At 38.3% G+C, this 22,427-nt stretch overlaps 5 protein-coding genes and 1 long non-coding RNA gene across 21 annotated transcripts in view; 2 read left to right on the forward strand and 4 right to left on the reverse strand.

The window, feature by feature from the left end:
- Nucleotides 1-80: 80 nt before the first annotated feature.
- On the reverse strand, nucleotides 81-1,442 carry LOC107267141 (proteasome subunit alpha type-3). Its single transcript, XM_015738448.2, has 4 exons — nucleotides 1,256-1,442; nucleotides 1,085-1,167; nucleotides 564-955; nucleotides 81-473 (listed from the first exon to the last, which is right to left on the reverse strand). The coding sequence occupies exons 1-4, from the start codon at nucleotides 1,274-1,276 to the stop codon at nucleotides 205-207; spliced, it is 765 nt and encodes a 254-aa protein (XP_015593934.1). The 5' UTR covers nucleotides 1,277-1,442; the 3' UTR covers nucleotides 81-204.
- Nucleotides 1,443-2,274: 832 nt separating this feature from the next.
- Nucleotides 2,275-4,502, reverse strand: LOC107267212 (zinc finger protein 239). Of its 3 annotated transcripts, none has more exons than XM_015738616.2 (3): nucleotides 4,048-4,502; nucleotides 2,880-3,667; nucleotides 2,275-2,800 (listed from the first exon to the last, which is right to left on the reverse strand). In XM_015738616.2, the coding sequence occupies exons 1-3, from the start codon at nucleotides 4,147-4,149 to the stop codon at nucleotides 2,440-2,442; spliced, it is 1,251 nt and encodes a 416-aa protein (XP_015594102.1). In that variant the 5' UTR covers nucleotides 4,150-4,502; the 3' UTR covers nucleotides 2,275-2,439. The 3 variants fall into 3 exon arrangements, with proteins under 3 accessions (XP_015594102.1, XP_015594103.1, XP_024940131.1); XM_015738617.2 differs by having other exon boundaries at nucleotides 4,078-4,499; XM_025084363.1 differs by lacking the exon at nucleotides 4,048-4,502 and adding an exon at nucleotides 3,754-3,914.
- Nucleotides 4,503-4,576: 74 nt separating this feature from the next.
- On the forward strand, nucleotides 4,577-7,816 carry LOC107267209 (signal recognition particle receptor subunit alpha homolog). 2 transcript variants are annotated; one of them, XM_015738604.2, is made up of 8 exons: nucleotides 4,577-4,884; nucleotides 5,104-5,473; nucleotides 5,682-5,723; nucleotides 5,867-6,008; nucleotides 6,074-6,212; nucleotides 6,295-6,836; nucleotides 6,909-7,323; nucleotides 7,403-7,816. In XM_015738604.2, exons 1-8 carry the CDS (start codon nucleotides 4,768-4,770, stop codon nucleotides 7,526-7,528), a joined length of 1,893 nt encoding a protein of 630 aa, XP_015594090.1. In that variant the 5' UTR covers nucleotides 4,577-4,767; the 3' UTR covers nucleotides 7,529-7,816. The 2 variants fall into 2 exon arrangements, with proteins under 2 accessions (XP_015594090.1, XP_015594091.1); XM_015738605.2 differs by lacking the exon at nucleotides 5,682-5,723.
- LOC107267210 (ammonium transporter Rh type A) lies at nucleotides 7,721-15,797 on the reverse strand. 11 transcript variants are annotated; one of them, XM_025084359.1, is made up of 13 exons: nucleotides 14,010-14,084; nucleotides 13,779-13,888; nucleotides 12,689-12,915; nucleotides 12,219-12,354; nucleotides 12,093-12,140; nucleotides 9,972-10,158; nucleotides 9,733-9,883; nucleotides 9,344-9,491; nucleotides 9,049-9,267; nucleotides 8,883-8,965; nucleotides 8,649-8,792; nucleotides 8,417-8,585; nucleotides 7,721-8,204 (listed from the first exon to the last, which is right to left on the reverse strand). In XM_025084359.1, exons 3-13 carry the CDS (start codon nucleotides 12,695-12,697, stop codon nucleotides 8,041-8,043), a joined length of 1,458 nt encoding a protein of 485 aa, XP_024940127.1. In that variant the 5' UTR covers nucleotides 12,698-12,915; nucleotides 13,779-13,888; nucleotides 14,010-14,084; the 3' UTR covers nucleotides 7,721-8,040. The 11 variants fall into 11 exon arrangements, 10 of the variants coding, with proteins under 10 accessions (XP_024940127.1, XP_015594096.1, XP_024940129.1 ...); XM_015738610.2 differs by having other exon boundaries at nucleotides 12,689-12,991; XM_025084361.1 differs by lacking the exon at nucleotides 13,779-13,888 and having other exon boundaries at nucleotides 12,689-12,776; nucleotides 14,010-14,028.
- On the forward strand, nucleotides 8,711-10,848 carry LOC107267213. The gene is made up of 4 exons (XR_001537566.2): nucleotides 8,711-8,847; nucleotides 9,951-10,268; nucleotides 10,369-10,579; nucleotides 10,709-10,848. It is a non-coding gene; the product is annotated as an uncharacterized LOC107267213 (long non-coding RNA).
- Nucleotides 15,798-16,089: 292 nt separating the features above from the next.
- LOC107267221 (connectin) overlaps nucleotides 16,090-22,427 on the reverse strand; it is a 45,485-nt gene continuing 39,147 nt past the window's right edge. For all 3 annotated transcript variants that reach the window (XM_015738639.2, XM_015738640.2, XM_025084368.1), the window contains exons 4-6: nucleotides 18,566-18,739; nucleotides 18,324-18,457; nucleotides 16,090-18,231 (exon numbers count right to left, since the gene is read on the reverse strand). In XM_015738639.2, the coding sequence (XP_015594125.1) occupies nucleotides 17,989-18,231; nucleotides 18,324-18,457; nucleotides 18,566-18,739 (551 nt within the window). In that variant the 3' untranslated portion in view covers nucleotides 16,090-17,988. The remainder of the gene's footprint in view (nucleotides 18,232-18,323; nucleotides 18,458-18,565; nucleotides 18,740-22,427) is intronic.

A 22,427-nucleotide genomic window follows, 5' to 3' on the forward strand; every position in this document is an offset into this window, starting at 1 on the left:
TAATCGCACGTACGACAAAATATTCTCATTGAGAATATACAGGAACGGAGTTTTGAAAGGAAGTATTATAGATGGTTCAATTTTCATTAGACAAAAAGTGTTCCTCCAGCTTTATTCTTTTCGTATTAACGTTTGAATGCGCTACATAAGAACGTACGTGGCGTAAATAACTTATAAGATAATTGGCGTGAATGTCACCAACATTCACATATCTTCAGTGTCGCTATCCGAATCTTCGTCGATTGCTTGACGAGCTTTAGCTTCTGCTTCCGTTTTAACATCTGATGGAACACGCTCGTGCTTACCATTAGTATGAGCACCGACCCAACTCATCTCTAGCTCAAATTGCTTGTCTTTTAATTCATCGTGCACCAGATAAATTATCCTGGCAGCTTCCTTGACTAAGTCCTTGCAGGTCATGTCCGAAAGTTTCAGCTTCTCGATTTCCGTCTTTGCTGACTGCTTAGCTTTACCTGATAAATGAGAATGTTAAACGTATTTAAGCAACATTGTGAGTTTTTAAAAAATTCTTTCATATGAGTGAGTTTTGTATTATTCATTACCTACAGCACATCCATAATAACCATAAGAGACTCCAGATGGATCTATCATATACATGGCAGGACCTTCTGCTTCGTAGGCACTCAGAATAACCGCACAACCATATGGTCGTAATGCTGAATATAGAGTGTATGCATGCATGTACATAGATACACGTTCATTTAGATATTTTAAAGGAATGCCTACGCCATATTGCCCACGATAACTCGCTGCTTCTGATCTTGCTGTTTCCGCTATTTGTCTAGCATCTGAGATCAAACCAGAGACTGCCATTCCAACGTGATGGTCAATGTTGAATATCCTTTTGTTTGCACCAGCTTCATACAATTTTGATGTAACCAATTTCTCCACAGCAATTACAATACCATCCTTTCCTCGTAACCCAATAACAGTTCTGAATTCCCAAGGCAATAAGAGAGAAAGACAAAAGATATAAAGTATTTGAGGAGTACAGCGTAGAACTCTAACATACAGTTCTCTGAAATATACAAGACTCATAAAATATTTTTATTTATATACGTACCCACTATTCTCTACAGCTTTCTGAGCATATTCAACTTGAAATACTCGACCGTCCGGCGAAAATTGAGACGCCGAGAGATCATACTGAAATTATTATAGGTTAGATATCGTTCATTATATATTATAACAGTACTCCGAAATGTTCGTATTACTAAAAAAATGTAAATTTTACCCCTGTGCCGATGGAACTCATGTTTTACAGGATAGGTGTGAAATTAAAGGATTCAACACTAAGAAACTATCTTTGTTTATGCGCTTATGCGGCGTGAATAGGCGAAAATCAAAACCTAATTGTCAGTGTAGCTGCCATGGTAAAGTCCCTCTAGTGAGAGTCCAGCCAACGTTGGGGCTTGTTAGTGATTGGCTCCACCACATTATGGGCTCTTTCTGGAATAGAATGGTGTGTGTGAATACGTATATGGGAGAGATTCGCATTGTGTAGTGTGGGTAGCGTTAAGCCCTGTACGGCGGGTTGCCTGTACTTGGCGCGAGACTCGACCGAGTCTCTTGATGGTAAAGATTGATAGTTTGAAAATCCGCGCGCAATGTCATGGTGGCGCCAAACAAGCCCTTAATATGGCGTCCCTTCCGGGTGTTGGCCGGACTCTTACTAGAGGGACTCTATGCCATGGCTGACAAAAGCGCCACTAGCGACTCATACCTCCAATATTTCAATCATAAAAACCAAATCAAAAAACATTCATACAAAGATTGAATTATATGAACAAAAATATTTATTTCTCGTAAATTTTAACAAATTTCGATCACATTGTATCGGATAATGTTATATTCTATAAAATTAAATCTTCATGGTAAAATGTTAAATGCGTTATACATATGATACAAAGCTCCAACGAGTTTATAATACATCAAATTTTTATAATACATGTATGCTATGTGATAAACAAATATATCAATAAATAATATTATCTATAACTAGTATTATCTTTGCTTAATAAAAAAATGTAATGTTCGAGTATGGCATGATTTTTCTGTATATTTAAAGCGTGCATTCGTAGCGCATATATTTAAGGCCTTACGCTGTATTTACCTTTTCATTATTCTGCGCTTCTACTGAAAAATGTATTTATGAATATTTCCCTGATTTCATTAGCGATAATCAAGCGCTCGTACTTCACATATGTGCTTTCATTTTTTTTCATTCATGCTGCTCGATTCAATATTATCGCATTTCAATTACGAAAGTAAATTATTACGAAAATATACACTAAGAATCTCTGAGATCTTTAGGTAACAGAAATACTGTTACGTAAGTTTTCACGATGTTGAATCGACTTGATATAGTATTATATGTAAATCTTGTACATCTACCTTATTGTTAGATATTATAGTCTTTTAAAAACTTGATACTGTGCAGACATACTGCAGTTCTTTTGTATGAACTTTTTTGTGCTTATTCAAAGATGTGTTGTGCTTAAAGGATTTTCCGCACTGTTCGCATTCAAAGCGTTTTTCACCAGTGTGTACGGACATATGTATGTCTAAATGTAGTTTACGCTTAAATGTTCCTCCACAAATATCGCAAGTGTAAGTCCTCGTACAGAATCGTACATGCCTTTTAATCATATGTCGCATCTCAAAGGACTGTCCGCATATATGACACTGAAGAGGCTTCTCACCAGTGTGAATTCTCATGTGTTCCATAAGATAATCTTTATTCGCAAAAGCCTTTTCACAGTATGCACATTTTTGTAATCTGTAAACACAATGTAAATAAATTCTTTCAAAATGATTGTACACACTTCATACAATATTATTATAACTATATATAATACCTGTTCTCTGTGTGCGTTGTGGTATGTTTATTCAGTCTTCCTTGCGTTACGAATGTTTTACCACAAATGCTACATTGATAGGGCTTTTCTCCTGTGTGACTACTAGTGTGCACTGCTAGGTGAGATCTTTTTGAGAAAGATTTTTCACAATAAACACATTTGTGTGGTCTTTCAGATGTGTGTGTATAAGAATGGTAGGTCAGTTCGGTTTTGCGTGAAAATTTCTTTCCACAGACATTACAGACAAATGGTTTCTCGGAATGTTCACAGCTCGTATGCTTGCAGAGGATTTCTTTTGTAGGGAATGTTATATCGCATATTTGACATTTGTACTGTTTTTCCTTCTTATGAACTTGCATATGGACGGTCAAATGACCCCTTTGAATAAATGTTTTCTTGCAGGTAGGACATTTAAATGGTTTTTCTCCACTGTGAAGACGCATATGTCTTCCCAGACCTGATTTTTGTGTGAAGAGCTTTTCACAAACTGGACACTGGATGCGTTCATTGTTATGAACAGTCTGAATATGTGTTTTCAGAGATGAATTCTTTGTAAAAAGCTTCTCACAGGTGTGACACTGTGCCACCTTCTTTGTAGATTTTAATGGTGTTATTTCTATACTATCTCTCTGAATATTTGTACTTTTTCTGCTTTTTAAGCTCAAGCTTGGAATTAAGTTATTCGGCATTTTGTCATCTTCATGTACATTTTGTTGAGATATACATTTATGCGTTGCTTTATTTGTTTCATGATTACTTTCAAAAGGTTCTTCCTTGACTTTAGATATCTAAAATAAACACACATTATATTGTACATAAATCATACACAAATATTATCGGATTTGGATTTAATACTGTACATAGAAGAATTTACAGTGGAAAGTTTAGTCTATTGGAGTGTTATACAATAATTTGGAGATCAGATATAGGACTGAGCTCTTATCAAATATGAATTTTTTCTAGGAACTAACGAATCATTTAGATGTGATAAAAATCCTCTGTCAACAGAGGCACTAAGGACCATTCCATAATCTCAATTAAAAGTTAATCTGCAGCAGAATAAAGTTATCACCATGCATATTGTCACCCATCTAGCAACTATTTATCACCATTACATCTCTGCCAATTTGAAAATATATAACAATATATTCAATAAAAGGTAGCTCACATTTATGTTAAAGGCATTAAGTTCACTCACATTATCCATAAGTGGAATGCAGATTATATTCTCTGGAACGATTTGTTTTTTATCCATTTTACTAATTTTCATTTAACTAAATTTTTACTTGCAAAAAGAGTATCTTGTCAAAGCCATAGTAAGGATACTCCATATTGTCAACAGAAAACATCCATCGAGTAAGTAAAGCTTAAATCTTTCTTATGTGCATAAATTGAGCTTTTAATAATCAACTAGAGCTGGTGAAAATGTACAAGTTATTGGTTGTTGATCGGGAGGATTGATTCTAGAACCAGTAGCATTCTCTTTTTAATATGAACAGTCAATTGATATAGTGGCACGAAAAAGAGTTTTTTTTCAAATTATGCAAGTAATAAAGAATAGATCAGTGCTGCTAAAAGTTGTCGAAAGTATCGATCAACGAAAAATTTGAAGCAGACAAATATTTTGTATAGGTATATTCTAATTTTCGAATAATGAAAAATAAAACGATTCTGTCTTAATATTTTTTGAAAGACCTGACGAAGAATCAAATTGGAATGAGGACACTATACTTCCTTAGATTACGCCAATGTAATCTCAGATATGGCATGACTCGTGTATGGCGGTTTCCGCTAATCTGACGTGTACAAAAGTCAAACCACACGACCAGTTATAGGTTAGGCGCGTGGAGATCGAATCCATATTTTCGTTGTAACAAGATTACAAAAGATGTTGGACCTTTTTACGATATTCAGTAAGGGTGGAATTGTACTCTGGTGCTTCCAAAGTACCTCGCAAATCTTTACGCCTAGTGTCAATGCCTTAATACGTAGTGTCATCCTACAGGTGAGCATTTAAATAAACACGTATCATCATCAAGGATGTTATCGAGTGTGAGAAATTAACATTTTTCAATTATGAGTTCTGATTGGTTTGCCTAACTTTAATTTACTCAAAACTTCTTAACGTGAATTTAGGTAATTCACTATAGGTTTTGAAATACAATGTCGCATGATAATCTAACATATGCTTCTGATATGACACTTTCTTTGATATTTTTTACAGGAACGAACTGGAACTCATTCCTTTGAACATGATGCTCTGCGTCTCCAGTATAAGCTAGACAATGAATTTGAATTGGTTTTTGTTGTGGCATATCAAAAAATATTACAACTGTCATATGTCGACAAGTTTTTGAATGATGTTCATCTGGAGTTTAGAGATCGTTATAAAAATCAATTGCAAAACTCACAGTGGTTTTTGGACTTTGACTTCAAAAAGAATTATGATCGTATACTTGATGCTGCTGAACAATGGGGAAGGACTCAGGCTAAATTACCCAAGCAAATGCGCACCTTTGATGAAAGTTTTAAGTCTAAAAAGACAGTTGCTAGTATGATTGAGAGAAAGGATGACAAGGATACTAAGAAACAAGGTAATTTAGATATCAGCTTATACTTGATCATTTCTATACTTTTAATTCATCTAAACGGTGAAATATCACTCACATAGTGAGGTGATGGTAGTAGATTATCTATAATTTTATTTGATAGTTCTTTTTTATGGTATAAGGGCAATTACAATAGAATCACTTTCTGTAGGCTTTTAATTGGAAATGGGCATATGCTTTTTATACCTTTTAGGCAAGAAGAAAAAAGGGACCAATGCCAATGAAGATAGTCAAAGTGAGTGTAACACTCTGCTTTTGTAGATCAATGCATCTTGAGTTAACATAGCAAAGTGATAGCTTACTAGTAAAGATTTAATATATACCTAATAACAGTTCATACGGAAATTCATAATTACACATTGAGTATTTTAATCACAGTGAAAATACAAGAACCTCTAAAGCCAGAGCCACCTAAACCAGCAAATAATCAAAATGGTGAACTTGATGAGGAAATTTTGATGGCCAATCGTTTAAAACTCGCGCAGAAGCTTACTGGACAAAAGAAAAAGGCTGAAAAGCAGTAAGCAATTGCTGATTTATTACCTTATGAATAATCAGAATATACTAATATTTTTTAATCTGCAGAAAAAGTCCAAAACCTGAAAAAGCAGGCAAGAAACCACGAGTTTGGGAATTGGGTGGTACCAATAAGGACCTGGCAAATCTAGAGCGTACTAGGGATAAGCCTGAAGAAAGTGGAGATTATGTGCCAGCTGATACAAACGTAGGAATTTTATCACAATAAATTATTTTACACGTACAACATGAAATTGTTATAAAATTAACAATATAAACATGATATTTAGATGATTGGTCAGATGAAGGGTGGAATCCGCGATTTGGAAGTAGAAAGTGAGTCCGAGGAGGATTCGGATGAGCCTGAAGTTGAAATTGAAAATGAGAAACCTCAGGTGCAAAAGAAATCCGGTGGAATGTTTGCTATGTTTAAAAGTCTCGTTGGAAATAAATCCTTGAGTTCTGAGGACATGCTCCCAGTTCTGGACAAACTAAAGGATCATTTAATCTCTAAGAACGTGGCAACCGATATATCCAGAAAACTTTGCGATTCCGTCCGTGTAAAACTCGAGGGTAAAGTACTGGGAACATTCGACAGCGTCGCCAGTACTGTGAAATCTACACTGACTGACGCCTTGGTGCAAATTCTATCACCAAAGCGTCGAGTGGACATTCTTCGCGACGCATTCGAAGCCAAAAAAAACAGCAGACCCTACGTGATGACTTTTTGTGGCGTAAATGGCGTCGGCAAGTCTACGAACCTGGCAAAAATCTGTTTCTGGTTGATTGAGAACAATTTCCGTGTCTTGATCGCTGCGTGCGATACATTTAGGTACGATTACTAAAACCCTAAGTACAATCTATATTACTTAGCAAAAAATATAATGATCTTATTCTCATATAGAGCTGGTGCAGTGGAGCAGCTAAGGACGCATATGCGTCACCTGAATGCTTTGCATCCTCCTGAGAAACATGGTAATAATACCATGGTCCAGCTCTACGAGAAAGGTTATGGAAAAGATGCGGCTGGTATTGCGATGGAGGCCATCCGCTTTGCGAAAGACTCCAAGATCGATGTGGTGCTCGTAGATACGGCTGGTAGAATGCAGGACAATGAGCCGCTCATGCGGGCTCTGGCTAAACTGATTAAAGTGAATGAGCCGGACTTGGTGCTCTTTGTCGGAGAAGCCCTCGTCGGTAATGAAGCCGTCGATCAGCTGGTTAAATTTAACCAGGCATTGGCTGACTATAGTAACTCCTCCAATCCTCATATGATTGATGGTATTGTACTGACCAAATTTGATACCATTGATGACAAGGTATTACAATGAGTTTCCGTAAGATTGTCTTCTTTCTATTTGTAGATTATACTCAAAATTTGTTTTCATATTTTTAAAGGTGGGTGCAGCTATTTCTATGACATATATCACTGGACAGCCAATAGTATTTGTTGGAACTGGTCAAACTTATACGGATTTAAAGTCTCTGAATGCTAAAGCCGTCGTTCATGCTTTGATGAAGTGAAAGCTGTTTTGCGTAATTAAGTCGTGGATGTAATGCGTCATTGGTTATTGATTGGAGAATTAATGGATACGCGATTCCAAAAATACTTAATGCGGATATCGGGTTTATTCGAAAGGGTACAAGAAACATAAAGCCGTCGCCTTATGAAAGCGACAGCAGATGTAAGACACTACTTTTTGCTAAACCTTAAAATCGTCTTAACGTCATCTATGGTACGCTTTATTTATTGTATAGATAGCTATATCGATGAATTTTATAGAAAAATTAAAGATTATGAAAAAAAATGGATATCATGCTTTCTCTCTTTTCCCTAGTCTTTCCACTGATATTACTATCTCTTTGCTTGTTTTAACTTCCACTTATCTCCCTGCAAAATTGTATACCTTATTAAATTTGATTACATTGTATCTTGTTACTTTCATAGGCAAGACTTCTTGGAGTAAGTTAAAAAATAACAAAATATTCAAGAATAATAATGAGAAACTCTTATACTACAGGAATCTCAATATCCTTTACATGTGACCCATTGGTAACTGATCATTAGCTCTAGTACTTCCTTCAACGTGCTTTGACGTGTCCTGCTCGTGAGCCTCTTCTTCAAGTTCCCAATGTACAGCATCGTCAAATTTCTGATCCTCCGTAATAGAGCCAAACATGGTCATCCTGAGTATCAGACCTGCCAGAAGACGATTGTCATTTTGCATTACGATAAGGAACAGAGTACAAAGCGAAGACAAGAGAATAGAACAGAACAACAGAGTCGAGTAGATTATAGATGGGAACGTGATGCCGGTTATTGGTGATACGAGTTTATATCGTATTATACCGTGGTAGGAGTAATAGGCGAGGGCATCCGAGCACTATCAATGATTGGTCAAGATTAATTACCTGTAATTAGTCCAGAGACAATGGCAATGCCCAAAGTGACCAGCAGTGCCAATAACTGATACGCAGCCTGCTCTCCCGCCGTTCTGTCAAATCCTGCCGATATCCGATTATAGTCGTCTCTTATTTCCGCCAGTTTTGCTTCAGAAGACGGTGCACGCGCTGGGAAGATCTAAACAAAGTGTGTAACTTTATTGCTAGCTTTATTCAACGTTCGCCATTATTCAGGACTTACTGCATAGAGAGAATAATAGTAAGATTCCTCACTGGCTATCCCCGCCATTAGTGCACCGAATAATCCCGCTAAAACGCCGGGCATTCCGTGTAAATTGTGGACGCCACAAGTGTCATGGATCCGCAAATGTTTTTGTATCAATGGCTGCAAGAAGAGGATGGGAACAGATGGATATGTCGGTGTACTAGTATGAATACAAGTAAGTGTATCTACATTTTTTTGTAATTATCTTACCGTTAGAAATTTGTAACCTACTACACTTAGTACTCCAGCCAGAGATCCAATAGCTAGTGCACCGATTGGTCGGCACATCATTCCTAAATATTTAAAAGAAGACTTATTACTTTTTTCATATTGGTGAGTAGACGTTACTTTTAAATATTTTTTTGGGGGAATTTACCGGCTGCAGTTCCTATGGCAACGCCACCTGCGAGTGTTGAATTTTGAATGTGAACCATGTTAAATTTATTATCCTTCGAAACAATTGCTGACGTTGCAAATGCCATTACGCAGCTGGCTGAGATTGATAATAGAGTATTGATAATGGCACGTTGTTGATTGTCTCCTTCGAGGGATGCACTGTTGAAAGAGGGCCAGAATAGCCAGAGAAAGACAGTTCCTTAAAGAGAATGAGATCACATTCAAAAGATAGTAAGTCACTCTTCAATGTTAGAAATCATAACTCAATCGCTAACCGATCATTGCAAAAATGTCTGACTGATACGACGGTCCCTCCAGATGATGTTCTTTGGGTTTTTCTCTGACACCAAAGACAAAACTTACAGCCAATCCAAAATAAGCTCCAAATGCATGAACAAACATGCTATCACCAGCATCTACAACCTGAAACACCGTATTTCCATAATCAACAAAACACATTCGGTATCATCTTCGAGGAATTTAAAAGTGAAAATTATAAAACTGTTTAAAAGTATTAAGAAACACTAAATTTCTACGACGTTTCTAGGACGTTTGTAGGACGTTCTTTGAATAGGTCTTTGTACAAGTAACTACAAGTATCACCATATGTAGAATTAACCGTATCATTCGAATCCCCAGGGGTCTTGTTCAAATAATTGCTCACCATTAGAAGGTGTTCGCCGATGTACTTGTTCGCAGTGTAAACGATCAATTCGATGATCCCCATGAAAACCAGTTGCATATACGTGGTTTTACCCAAAAGAGCCCCCATGGAAATCAATGGCGCGGCTACAGCTATATCAGCACTCAATAACCTTTGTTATAAAAATCGAACGAAGAAATTATAAACGGAAATATGATATTTCTCATTCTATATTTTAGTGTTCAAGAGGACCTACTTACCCTTGAAGAGACAGGAGTGCCTCGCCGTTTTCCTTAATATGAACAACCCCGTCGCAGAGCAAGGCCACTTGAACGAGGATGGCGCCGACGAGAAAGGTCAATCCTATTGCACTTTGACCATAACGTCGTAGAAATGTCATCAGGAAGCCAAAGCCGATCCATATCATCACGTGGACATCTTGATACACTGTACGTTTTAGGGGAGGAACCAAATAAGATGGATGAATGGCATGCGGTTAATTCAGCGTTACTAAGCTGTGGTTATTATTCTCAAAAAAGAAAAAATAATAGTAATTGGTAAAGTATAGATATAAATAGTTAGTGGAAATATAAGTGGTGCTTTAGAAAATATCGTGGTTATCATATAAACGTTTCTTTAATCTTCTTTTTCTTTAAGGCGCCTATACGTATGTACATTCACGCTTCTGCATGGACAAGATATAAGGAAAGAACTTACGCGTATACGTGACTGGCAAGATACTCGGTTTCCCGTTTAAATGTTCTGAGATACTGTTTTCCTTGTTTTCGGCATTGGCCTCAGGGGCGTAATCGAAGGTCGCCAGGAAGCCGCAAAGGAGAAAACCCTCGATAAAGAGGAGCGTTATGCCGTAAGCAATATGGTTTGTCATTTTCATCGAGGTTTCAAATCTTTGTTCTCTTTTCATCCTACTATACGAATGGCGTTACTCTAAAGAACGAACTTGTTATTCATAACTTTGAAATTTTATACTTTACAGATACCATTGAACCTGGTGCAGTGCTGTTGAAATATTACACTAGGATCTAAGGATTATCCTGATGGCACTTTATTAATTCTGAACTGGCTACTGTGAACTTACAATAAAGACTCTTGGATTTCTTTCAACGAACATGGAATAGGCTGTGGCGACACATCGAAAACTTTTTAGAATATCGAACGGAGATCTATGCTGGTTTAAAGATGACGAGGTTGGCGTCGAGGTCGAATTCAGTTACAGTACGTCTCAAAACTTTTTACACCTGTGACGTATCGTTTTCCAATCTCGTATATGCTTCACAGTGGTGGTGACAAGTGTATGACGTGGATGGATAACGCGGGTTTTCCAAGTCTCACGTGGGCTATGCTCATTCTTGTGTAAATGCAGCAGCCAGTTACTTTTAGACGAAACTGTATATAGAATTTTTGTTTTATGCATTAGCGAAGAGTACGAAGTATTGGTTATGTGTGTATGCAGACAGATTCAATATTTTAAGCATGAATTGCTGGGCACGTGCATTCTAACAGCGTCACCAATTTTTCTTGGACTGTGTTTTTTCTGGATTTTTTGTCATTATTCGAATTCACATCGGCGCCAGAAACTCCCATGAGTCGTTTTTCATGATGTTTATTTTTATTAATTATATTGGTAAAGTAGGAGCAACTATGCTCCTATCTGGGGCACGAATATATAAATATATTCTCATTATCTTAAATACCCTAAAAAATTTACTCTTTCTTTCTCTTGTATCAATAATAAAAAAATCAACGTTTTACATGCACGCTCTGCCTTTTTATTTAATTTCATACGATTCATTTACATTTGTTTTTGTAATTAAAAGTTGCATTTAAACTTTATGGCTTTGCTTTGAGACTCGAACCGTTAGTTAATAGCTTGCTTATATTGTAGCTTGATTGAAAGTTATTATATACTGGTCTTTATTAATAATAAAATATTAGTTCATAGTTGCTCACGTGCTCAGTTGCAGTTAACTGTGTTACACGGATGAAACTAGCGGAGGATTTTTATTTTGATGTCATTTAGATTAATGTCAATATACGTATATTCCTAACCCTTTAAATACCACGGCACTTTTCTAGTGAGAAACTCTGTCCTCTTAAAGATAGTTTTATTTTTGTATAAATTTCATTAATCTATCAGTACTTAATTTTTATTTTAGTTATTTTATTATACATAATATGATTACATAGTAAAAAATGTTCCTGGATGACATACACGCTTCATACCACTGTTATGTAGTAAATTAATATAAATATTTATATTGTACTATTTATAATAGTAGTGGTTTGAAGTGAATATATCCTGCAGGAGTATATGGTAGTTAAAGGGTTAATTTAAAAAAATTTCTATCTTTAAAACTTACTTGGATAAATTCTCAAAGGATCCTTTTTGCTTCTGATATCGTTTGATTCTTGAAAGAAAAACAAATCTTTATATTTACTTATCTTGATTTCTATAAAAATATTCATGGAGTATATTTAATTCATACCTGTATGACTTTTATGCGGAATTATACTGGCCTCTGGACCATATGTTGTAAGTGTAGCCATTAATATCATTATGACAATTTGTAGTACAAATAGCAGAAACGCCTGCTGCTTTCCAAAACACAGAGGCAGCATTGCCTGCGAATGAAGATTAAGAATTCTCAATAATATTAAAAATTATAGTAAACTAATTATTAACCCTTCTTTAAGTGCGTAAATTTTAATGACATTAAAAAAACGGACTTTTTGTTAACTACACATTCGTTAGACGATGGTTAATCAAATGAAGAAATATTTAGACCAATTTGTTATTTAATTGCTCTATATATTTAAACAAGTTATATGCGCATTTTTAACATAGTAATTATTTCATTATAAAAAAACGATTTGCAATGCCAAGCAACGTGATTAACGTAAGGTTAATATTTTTCGAAAATTTTTATTTAAAAAGAAAAGTAAATCACTACCATACCTCTCCCATTTTTGGTGTATTTTGTTTACTCCTCTTTATTTTGTATTCACTGTGGATTACTGCGCGCAATTTTACTAGAGAACAATATCTATGAAATTTGTCAAAAATATTTTTTGGTCCACAGTGGCTCTTTCATTAAATAAAAACGTTTTACTTTAGTTCCCTCTTCGTTTCAATTACATACGCTGACCGTCTGATGCGCAACTGACCTCGCTATCTAAATCGCCCTAACGGATATACGCCATTCGCTTAATGTTGTCTTTCATGTCGAATCATACTAAATTGTCATGATGCTAGAAGTTCCTATAGTGCGTTCCATTATAATAGTACATATATGTATAGATAATAATGAGTGAGTTATAAAATATGCATATAGTAAATGCACCTGGAATGAGATGTGAAAAAAAATCCTTAAATATGTGGAGAACCGAATTTAATCCTATTATTAATTATTATTGTTATTGTTTTACATATTTAGACATTATATTGTTTAAACTGTGATCTGCGTACTACACTATATGTTACTTTGACTATTTTGAAAAATCCTATAGATATATTTTCCCACCCTTTGGCAATGATCGTATTTTGATGGGAATAGAATTTATTCTGATATGAGATTCGATATAAGCTATTGACTGCATAGTTAGATGGGATCGATATCTGTTATTCAGAAGACTGATTTAGCTTTCTTAGGCCTCCAGGCTGATTTAACTGATTAATTTATTGTCGGGGACATATCGATCGGCTATGTCTTTTGAGAATTGAAAACTGAGACAAACGCGACATACGATCCGTAAACGATTTCGAATCGTGCATAAACAATTTTTTGTTGCTTTATCGTATCGTCATAGAAAATACTTTTTGTTATTTAATAAATGCAAAATACTCGAAATTTATTATGGTTATCAATATTCCAAATTTCGAATGATTTGCAGCATCGTTATCCCATCTAATAAAAGATTCTACGCCGTTCCAACAATTTTACGAAATTTCACGTTACCTATATATAAAATTTAGATCATATGACGCAATAATAATTAATATATCCAAAATATAAAAATTTACGTATAATAAAAAAAAAATTATCAACCAAACCGGATGTTGTCACAATTAACTCTGGAAATCTTGATTTATATAATTTTCGTCACAGTTTGGCTGTCAACAATCTACGATATACTTGAATGTCACAAGCGATAATGACTGTCACCAAAAAAAAATTTAAAAAGTTATTTTCCACGCGTTTCCCATAACACGAAAAATTTAAGCAGTGTTAACGGAAACAGGGGAAAATATCACAGGAAGATAGGAAGCGCGAGTTCACCAAGTTTTCTTATTCCACAGCTACGATATGCAAAGCCACCCTGTTACGATTCTACATACGAGAACGTACTGTTTCTACGGTTCGCGAGCACAATGAGTATCTGAGGAATCTCTTGCTATCTTATATAAACTCCTAGCGAAATTGGTAACAATTGTAGGTTTACATAATTCTCGAGATATTTTCCAAAAATAGAGCGTCGTGTCCTAACAGTATAGGAGACATTGCTGAACGATTTTTTTCCCCGTCTCTCATAATTTCCACAACTTTATCCTCGTCATTGTCTTCTGCCGTCTCCCTTTCTGACCCATAAGTAACGAAACGCGAAACCATGATCCTGCCAATTAATAAGGCTAATTGAAACTAGGACGTGAAAGAATGAGAATTTATGGTGAGCACCGAGCAAGCACATTCGTCCCCTTCTTAACGAGAACAGCTACGACAATGACAGTCAGGATTAAAAGTTCGTAAGGTCAGACAGAAAGCTTAAAAAAATTAACTGCATTCTCCACAACATATAACATACATTAATTCCCTTTCAGGATTATCTTTATCAATTAAGAACATCGGTATTAGTCAGTATCTTCTGATACGTACTTACGGTTCTTAAGATCATCCGCTTCCTTGAAAAATAAATTTTCTCAAAAGTACCTCAAACGTACGAAATCTTTTAAGTCAGACAGTCACTGACATTCTAAGCTGGTCGCGAGCTACTAGTCGGATTTATACTGTAGTACAAATCGATAATCAACTGTGGTTTACTGAGAAATTAGTACAGTAACCGTAGTAACATCTGTGCAAATAAAAGATTTTTTGCTGAATAAAATCATTGACGCATAACAGCTAAAGGGACTTAAATATCGTGATGTGTGTGCCGTATATCGGCGTAGCCCACAAATGATACATGGCTGCTCTAAATCTGCTGAAATCCAGAAAATAAGAAATTCAGAATATTACGCGGTAGGTGCGGCTTCGCCACGCCACTGGTCCTCGCCACGGCCAATTTTTAAATTTCCCGGCTTATCTGCCTCAGCGCACTTAAAATGGCCGAGGGGAACATGGAGGCGTCGAGGGATAATTTGGGAGTCGTTAGAAAGACGCGCAAAATAACTACACAAGGAGCAGAGTACCAATTCGTTTATTACAACTAAATAAACGGAAGATTTTACAATACAAATCCCATTGCTACAGTGCACTGCCCAACGGCGGCTCACGAATATTCCGAATCGTGGTGGCTAGCCTGACCAAGACCTGTCTTTATTTCGAAGTGCCAACCAAATCAGCGAATCCCCTCGCGGCGCGACTAGCGATCCTAACGGGTCTCATTGGAGACGAGCTTCTCCCTCATAGGGACTTATGCACTCTAACCCCGGTAGCCAGCCTAGGCATATTTGTATCAGCATTACTCCCGCTTGGGTATCTTCGTTCGCGAAATATTCTCCAAAGACCATCTTCGCGGTACTTACGGAAAACTGGCTATCCCTTTAAAAAAATCCAAAGTGCGGCAGTCGTATCCCTTCTGCCTCCTCCAATGGTACAACGTCCTGACTCCGCAAGGACGTCCACTCGGCACTCGCTGTTCGACATACTCGCACAGTACTGATAATCCAAAAATCGGGAGCCACGGTTTTCGGCGAGAGAACCCGATGATCGCGATTCGTGATCATCCGATAGCTCAGCTATCGCTCGAACACGGAAGAAGAACTTTTAGGTCAAAAATCAAAACAATCCCCCTTTCCGGCTCTACCCTGTACAGACGCAGACCAGGGTCGGTTGAAGTTTCCGGGGTACCGATAGTGCGTCTCGGCGGTTGGGAACCCCTTGCGTGCGGGTTCTCAACCTAAAAAGGCACCGTGCCTCAACCGCCGGCTTCTCCTGTTTCCTCCTTCCTGAGCGTGGACCTATGAAATCCTTGGAGATGGAGGCTGGAGGCACCACCGTGTCGTCGGCGGTGGGTGGAGCTGTGGGGCTTTCGTAACGGGTCGTCCTGATGCCACGTTACAATATAAAATAACTCTGTTAATATTATAATAATGGTTACTATGTAAAAAGATGAACATTAGGTAAACAAACAATTTACGCCTTTTACGTGTCTTCAGTTTATTCTTCATATTGCTAAATCTTATAAAAGAACATATATAATACATATTACAGCTGACGGTTCTTTGTAAGTAGTTCATCTTTCTTTTTTCCTTGCTTAACTTAGAATTACGTTTAACTCAAGCGCAAATGACTGAACGTACGCAAAGGGTAGGAAAGAATGATAAGTGCAGATAGACAGGGTATCACGAAATGAAGATATACAAGATAATTATATTACGAGTATCATTAAAGCATAAATTATTAATCAGGATAAGAATCGCCCGAATCCAAAGACGCGACTCGTGTAATATGAATAATGAAATATAAATTTTAGTTAAAAAAAGAAGGAAGGTTCTTAATAATGCAGAAAAAGAGGTTCAACTCGTTTTTCTTTTTCATTTCCCGATAAGCTTACCTTGTTCCTTATGATTAAACGTTTCAAGGTCTTCATAACAAAAAAAAAACACGCGATCCTTCAAACCAGCTGATAATACGAGACCGAAGCAGCGTAAAGAAAAGGCTCTAATAAGAAAGTAGCAGTCTCACACACGAAGCGCTCTTTTACGTTAATGGTTGTCATTTTCATATTCGTCGCGCTCTCTTTTTCTTTCCCCCCTCATTTTTTCCCTTCGCCGCTCTTTTTCGTTACAATAGAAAATGCTAATAGTAGTCGATAAGAGGTACACGATTTTTCAAGTAAAAATTGTATTGCCGATACAATAAGAACAAAGGAATTTACAATGTGACGATGAGACAGGAGTACAGATAATAGCATATAAAAATTTATCGACTTCCGGAAAACATTGGTTCTCTTAGATTCGTATCCGGTGAAATCTTTGGCTCCTTTGAAAACACCCAAGAACGACGTCTTGCTTGGCTTTCCGGAATAGAATGGACATCGACCGCGATAAATAATAATAATAATGAGGTTAATAATAGTAATAATAAGTAATACAAGCTAACGCTAAGATGGCACTAAATAAACATATAATGGCGGTGCGCGTGATATTTGGTCTTATAATACAATGAGACATGTGTATATTTGTTTTTATCTCTTAAAACCGGAACCAAATGTCACGTTTCACATTAGTTTCCCAGTTTGAAATTCATCCGATATGCGCGCGCATCCCTTTATGTTCCAGAAATACACGTACTAGCTAGCTTCATCTCCCACGTGTATAACGTATGTATAGTCATTAACTGTATTTCATCCGTTTGCATAAATTCCAAGAAGATATTTTCTCGCTCTCTCTCTCTCCTTTCTCTCTTCCTCTCATTTAATCAGGATTGTCTCTCAACGTGATTAACGATTCTCGCGAGCGTATCCCGTCAATATCATGATAATTCTGTGATAAGTATTACGCTCGCACGATTTCATTGAAAATCGCTGTCTACGATCCTCATCCTATAATAGAGACCTCACGTGGCGCGTGGTCGAGTATTAGAAACAGGACTTGAGTTTAATAATTAAATAATAATAATTTGGCAAATCTGCCATATAGCGCGAGAGCACAGTATTTTAAACCCGAGCCGTAAAGTTTCACGAGTAATCTCTATTATCGTTCGTTTTCCTTATAGATTCTTTCTAGTGCTAATATTATAATTATTAATATTATTATTATTATTATTATTATACGTCGCCTGTTCAGGAATGTACATTCCCACGTGACTTCACGGCTCGGCTAATTGACTAAACATAAATCGTCCAACTCTGCGATGTCCGGTTTCATTCAATTCCATTCAATTCCATTCGTTACCGTACGAGGAGCAGTGATAACCTGCATGAGGACGCGAAGTCACCGCCTACCTCCGTAGAGCAAAAGGTTGACAAAAGTGTCGGTTGAGGATCGAAATACAAAAAGATGAGAAAGAAAAATTACAGAACCAAGGAAAGGTCCTTCTACGTGAAGAGAACGATCGGCAGGATGGCGGTGAGGATCAGGATGGAGAGATTACGATCGGTCCTATCGGCATGCGATAACGAGAATATAGAGAAAGAACCAGCTTTCGAATTTTCACGATGACTCGAGGGCTGCTCCGACGCCATTAAATCCTCCCTCGATGGTTCCGGACATGGAAGTTCTTCTGGCTTCAGGTCGAACAGGTGTTTCATGTATCCTGCTTTGCCCTCGACTATCTCCACCTGGACGAGGACGAAGAATGAATGGTTAAAATTTTACGAGTTCAAATTGGAGAAAGAATATCACTAGATGGAGATCTAGGGAAATTTGTTACCTTGGTTTGATTTCCTTCGGGACGACTTGGATAACCGTAACCTTCCTCGTATTCTTCATAGTAGTTGCCGTCGTCGCCCATATAGGCGTCGTCCTCTGTGTCACGGTCCTTGAGATTGTCAGCGGCGTACTCGGCTTTTTTTGAGTAACGATAAACGAAAAATATTTTGATATTACAGGTAGCGTCATCTACTTTGTGAGGTTTCAGGTAAACAGAATATTTTTATATTTTTATCTCACTACCTTCGTTCTGAGGAATATTAAGTCCTTTGACGGCATCCTGATCAACAGTCGTCGCGTTGTTACTCTCCAGGAAGCAGGTGAGCTCGTCCAGGACGTCTTTCAGCTTCAAGTTCTTAGTCTCGTTTTTGAGACCCCAGATCCAGGCGAGCCTGCAGTCGCAGATGAGATTATTGCCTGAAAGAGAAGGATTGCGATTGTAAGAATTCTTAATGGATGCTGGATATAAAGGAGATGGGGATGAAGCCAGTGGGTCGGGTTGGGTTAAAATCAGAAGTAGAGTAGAAAATAATAAAAAGGACTAAAAAAAATATACCGGCTAGTTACAGACGTATTAAAGGAGGCTATACATGTATATGTAAAGTACTGAGAAACTTCCCATTTAAATGCGTCCAAGCTGACTCAACTTTCTTATTAAAATAAATTTATAAAGCAATTTCGCGAATGTTTTAATAAACCACGTTCACGAGGGAGGATCTCGCTTTTTGAATTATTCCAGCTGAACTATATCGTGGGCCTGAAAAACTACGTGGAAACGGGCCTTAAGGTCCTTCCGTTTCCATTTCTCATTAACGTTCCGTCCGTTTATTTCTCTTTGCTTATCTTTCTCTTCTACCACAACCTCCTCCCTTTTGCCGTATTCGTCGCCGCCCCAGACTTTAGCCTACTGGGACTCGAGCACCTAAATCGAGTTTAACTCGAGTCGTCCGTTGTGGATTTCTCGAATTTTTTTTGGATTTGGCAAAATGCCCACCTGGCCGTTCTCATAGCAGCGACGAGTTCAGACGCGAAACACTTTCCATGAAAGTATAAGACGAAACTCTTGCGAACTTTCCGTGGTACCAACTTTTGAATAATTCAATAGGGGGGGAGGGGGGGACCGACAAACCTGGGACGGACTCGCAGAGACCCCTTTAATTAATTGTTTAATAATAAATAGGATATGGCACCCCCGTTGCCCCTGGATCCCTTGGGAATCTAGGCTATTCATGCGAACCTGGACGAAACAACGTAGTCCGGGTACCCGCAGATAATAGCCCAGGGTCAGAGACCATACAGGGCACTACCTACATTGCATCCCCCTTTTCAAACCCTCTATAGGTATCATAACCCACCGCCCGATACTCTGTACACTCAGGGAGTATCAACTTTCTCCTTTTTTTACAACCTGCTGAAAGGGTATAAAGATCCCAAGGGACTGATGGGCGAGTGAAATATTTTGCTTGGGTATTCTTGACTCACCCCAAAAAAACTTTTTTTTTTTAAGTACCCACAAATATTTTCAAATTTTACAGGGTGCGACAAGTCACCGAGAAAATTAGAGTCTCAAACTTATTTCCGTGGACCAAGAGAATGCGCAGTTGTTAGGATTTAAGATGAGGTCAGATGGGTGGGTTGGGTGGTATAAGACTCGGTAGTAGAAAAGGATGGTGGCCTCGGGTTGCAATATGAAATATGTAGAACGTATCCCCCCAACTCTCGACAGAGAACCCCGGGGGTGGTACATCTAAAAACGCACTTCGAAATAATAACAAACCCGGTAGACGCGAAGGGTGCGTTACGTATAATATCATACGGGGGAAATAAAAACGGTATCGTAATTTATTGAGAGGCAACTTCGAGGGACGTACGCTGAGAGCTTATGCCTGTCTCATCCGCAAAGGCGACGAAACTTTTGATCCGACTCTCTTATCTGGCAATGCATCTAAAGTAATTCACGGATAGAATAATATGAGTCCGTAGGAACATGGTTTTGGTTATTCATACCTTTTTATCCTATAGGGATTTTCGCAGTGTAAAGTGAAAAAAAAATCAATAAACATTGTATACCCAGTGGCATTAAATCCCAGTAGAAATCTGTGAGCGAGCAGGGAAAATCGCTGTGGTACATGCCGAAGTTGACCGAATCCTACCGGAATTTCACGAACGACGAGTAGCCGCTGTGTTCGCTGGAAGATTTGAAAAAAAAAGGGCCAAATCGAAAATCCGAACGATGTACAGGAGATAAACGTGTCGGTGTAAAATTTGTAAAATGTCAATAGTTTGTCGATGGCAAAGAGAGAATACGAATTCCGAGCGTAATCGTAGCGTCGGGACGCCGTGTAGCGCTATCGACATACGAAAATCGTTATCGTAAATCAACCTACGTATCCGCTTAAAGCGTGTTAATTAAATTTGTCCAGTAAATTTTTCGTGCGGAGGATTTGGAAAAATAAATATTGTCGTTTGCTTCGGTTCGTAATCAACCGACGGATATATAGCTGTACAGGGCTTTTAAGGTAGAATAAATAATTTGGCTTGACGCATTGAGAGAGTCGGTGACGTTTGACTAAGGATAAAAATGAAAGGTGAGGCAGAAGCCAAGCAACAAGGTCGAATCCGCACGTTAACGACAGATGGCGTCCCTTACGTTCCGTTTAATCGCGCCAACTGGCTGAGACGCTGGAAATTCGTTAACGCGACGTCGAATCAAGACGGATTTACAGTAGTACAGTCGTAGCAGGGGCAATATGCATATACTATATCTATATACACGTCCGGTGTAGGAAAAGGTAGGAAAGCAGAAGGGCGTGTAACCGGTAGAGGAGCAGACTACTACCACGCCCCCGTCCCGAAAATTTCATCCCCTGAATGATTAAAACCTAATATAGGGACACGCCTATCAAAAGGGGGTCGCTGCACCCCCGCGCTAGACGCTCCGCTAAAAGCCCGACGTCCCGACGTCCCGACGACTAACCCTCACGAAATTCACCTCGAGTTTTCACAGTCACTGGCTCCAATTTCGTTTCATGGCTTTTTCGACCCTTCGTGCCCTCCCTTGCGAACCGCCACCGCCGACGCCCCCTTTACCCAAAAACAGAGAGCGCAGGTCCCCTCCAGCCACGTGGGGAGACAGTTTGTGATTTTTTAATTCCTCTTTCGTTTACACACCTTTCCCATAGGGAGTTTCATTTTTTCTCCATCAATTAATTGACATCGTTAGACTAATGCCGTATATACGCTGACCAGATCTATATATTATGCAAGATTGCCGATAACAGGCATATGCCAGCAACGTGATTCTTATCAAAATTGAATGATGTTACGTCGTATACTACCCTCCAATCAGCAGTGCCCTTTGTGACACGTGAAATTAACTCGTTCAGATATTTGACGCACGTCCGATACTCTTTGAATACGAAATTTCGATATCACCTGACATGACGTAATTGCGGCTAGATTAGCGATCCGTATTAATTACTATGGAACGCAATTAACGCGCGGGGCGATACCGGCTAAATCGAGCTTTCCAGTTAACCAATAGCGCACAGAATGGAATAGGGGTCATTGAGCAAGTATGTGGGAGAGGGAGAGAGACAGAGATAGACAGAGCATACAGGAGTGCAAGAGAGAGAATGAGAGTGAGCGGGAAGGCCCCATAAGAGTGACACGGGAAAATTATTAGCAATCGAGGAAATTTAACGATATATACGGGAGCCGCGAATGAAATTTATTCCAAGTGGCAATTCGCGCGGACGTCGCCAGATAAATGTTTGTCGATGCGGGATTAAGTTTCGCACCCTACATAACGTACTCCTATACCTATACGGATGAACTTACTCGCCGACTATCATGCCCCCCCAAATTACTCGAGTGGCATTCCATTTTCCGTTGGCAGATACCAAGGTGAGAATAAAAAATAGGGGGGAGAAAAAATTGTCCAACGGCATCATCAACGCTATTTCTCTATACACCCCCTGATTGTTCCGGCGCATCCCTCTCAGTGGGTCGTACTATCTCAACCCCTGTATCTACGTGTGTATATATAGCCACCAATGTCGCCCTTCTAATACGTTATTCAACCCCCCCCCCCCCCCCCCCCCCC

This window comes from Cephus cinctus, unplaced genomic scaffold, assembly GCF_000341935.2.
Source record: "Cephus cinctus unplaced genomic scaffold, Ccin1 Ccin1_scaffold0351, whole genome shotgun sequence".
Lineage (NCBI taxonomy): Eukaryota > Metazoa > Arthropoda > Insecta > Hymenoptera > Cephidae > Cephus > Cephus cinctus.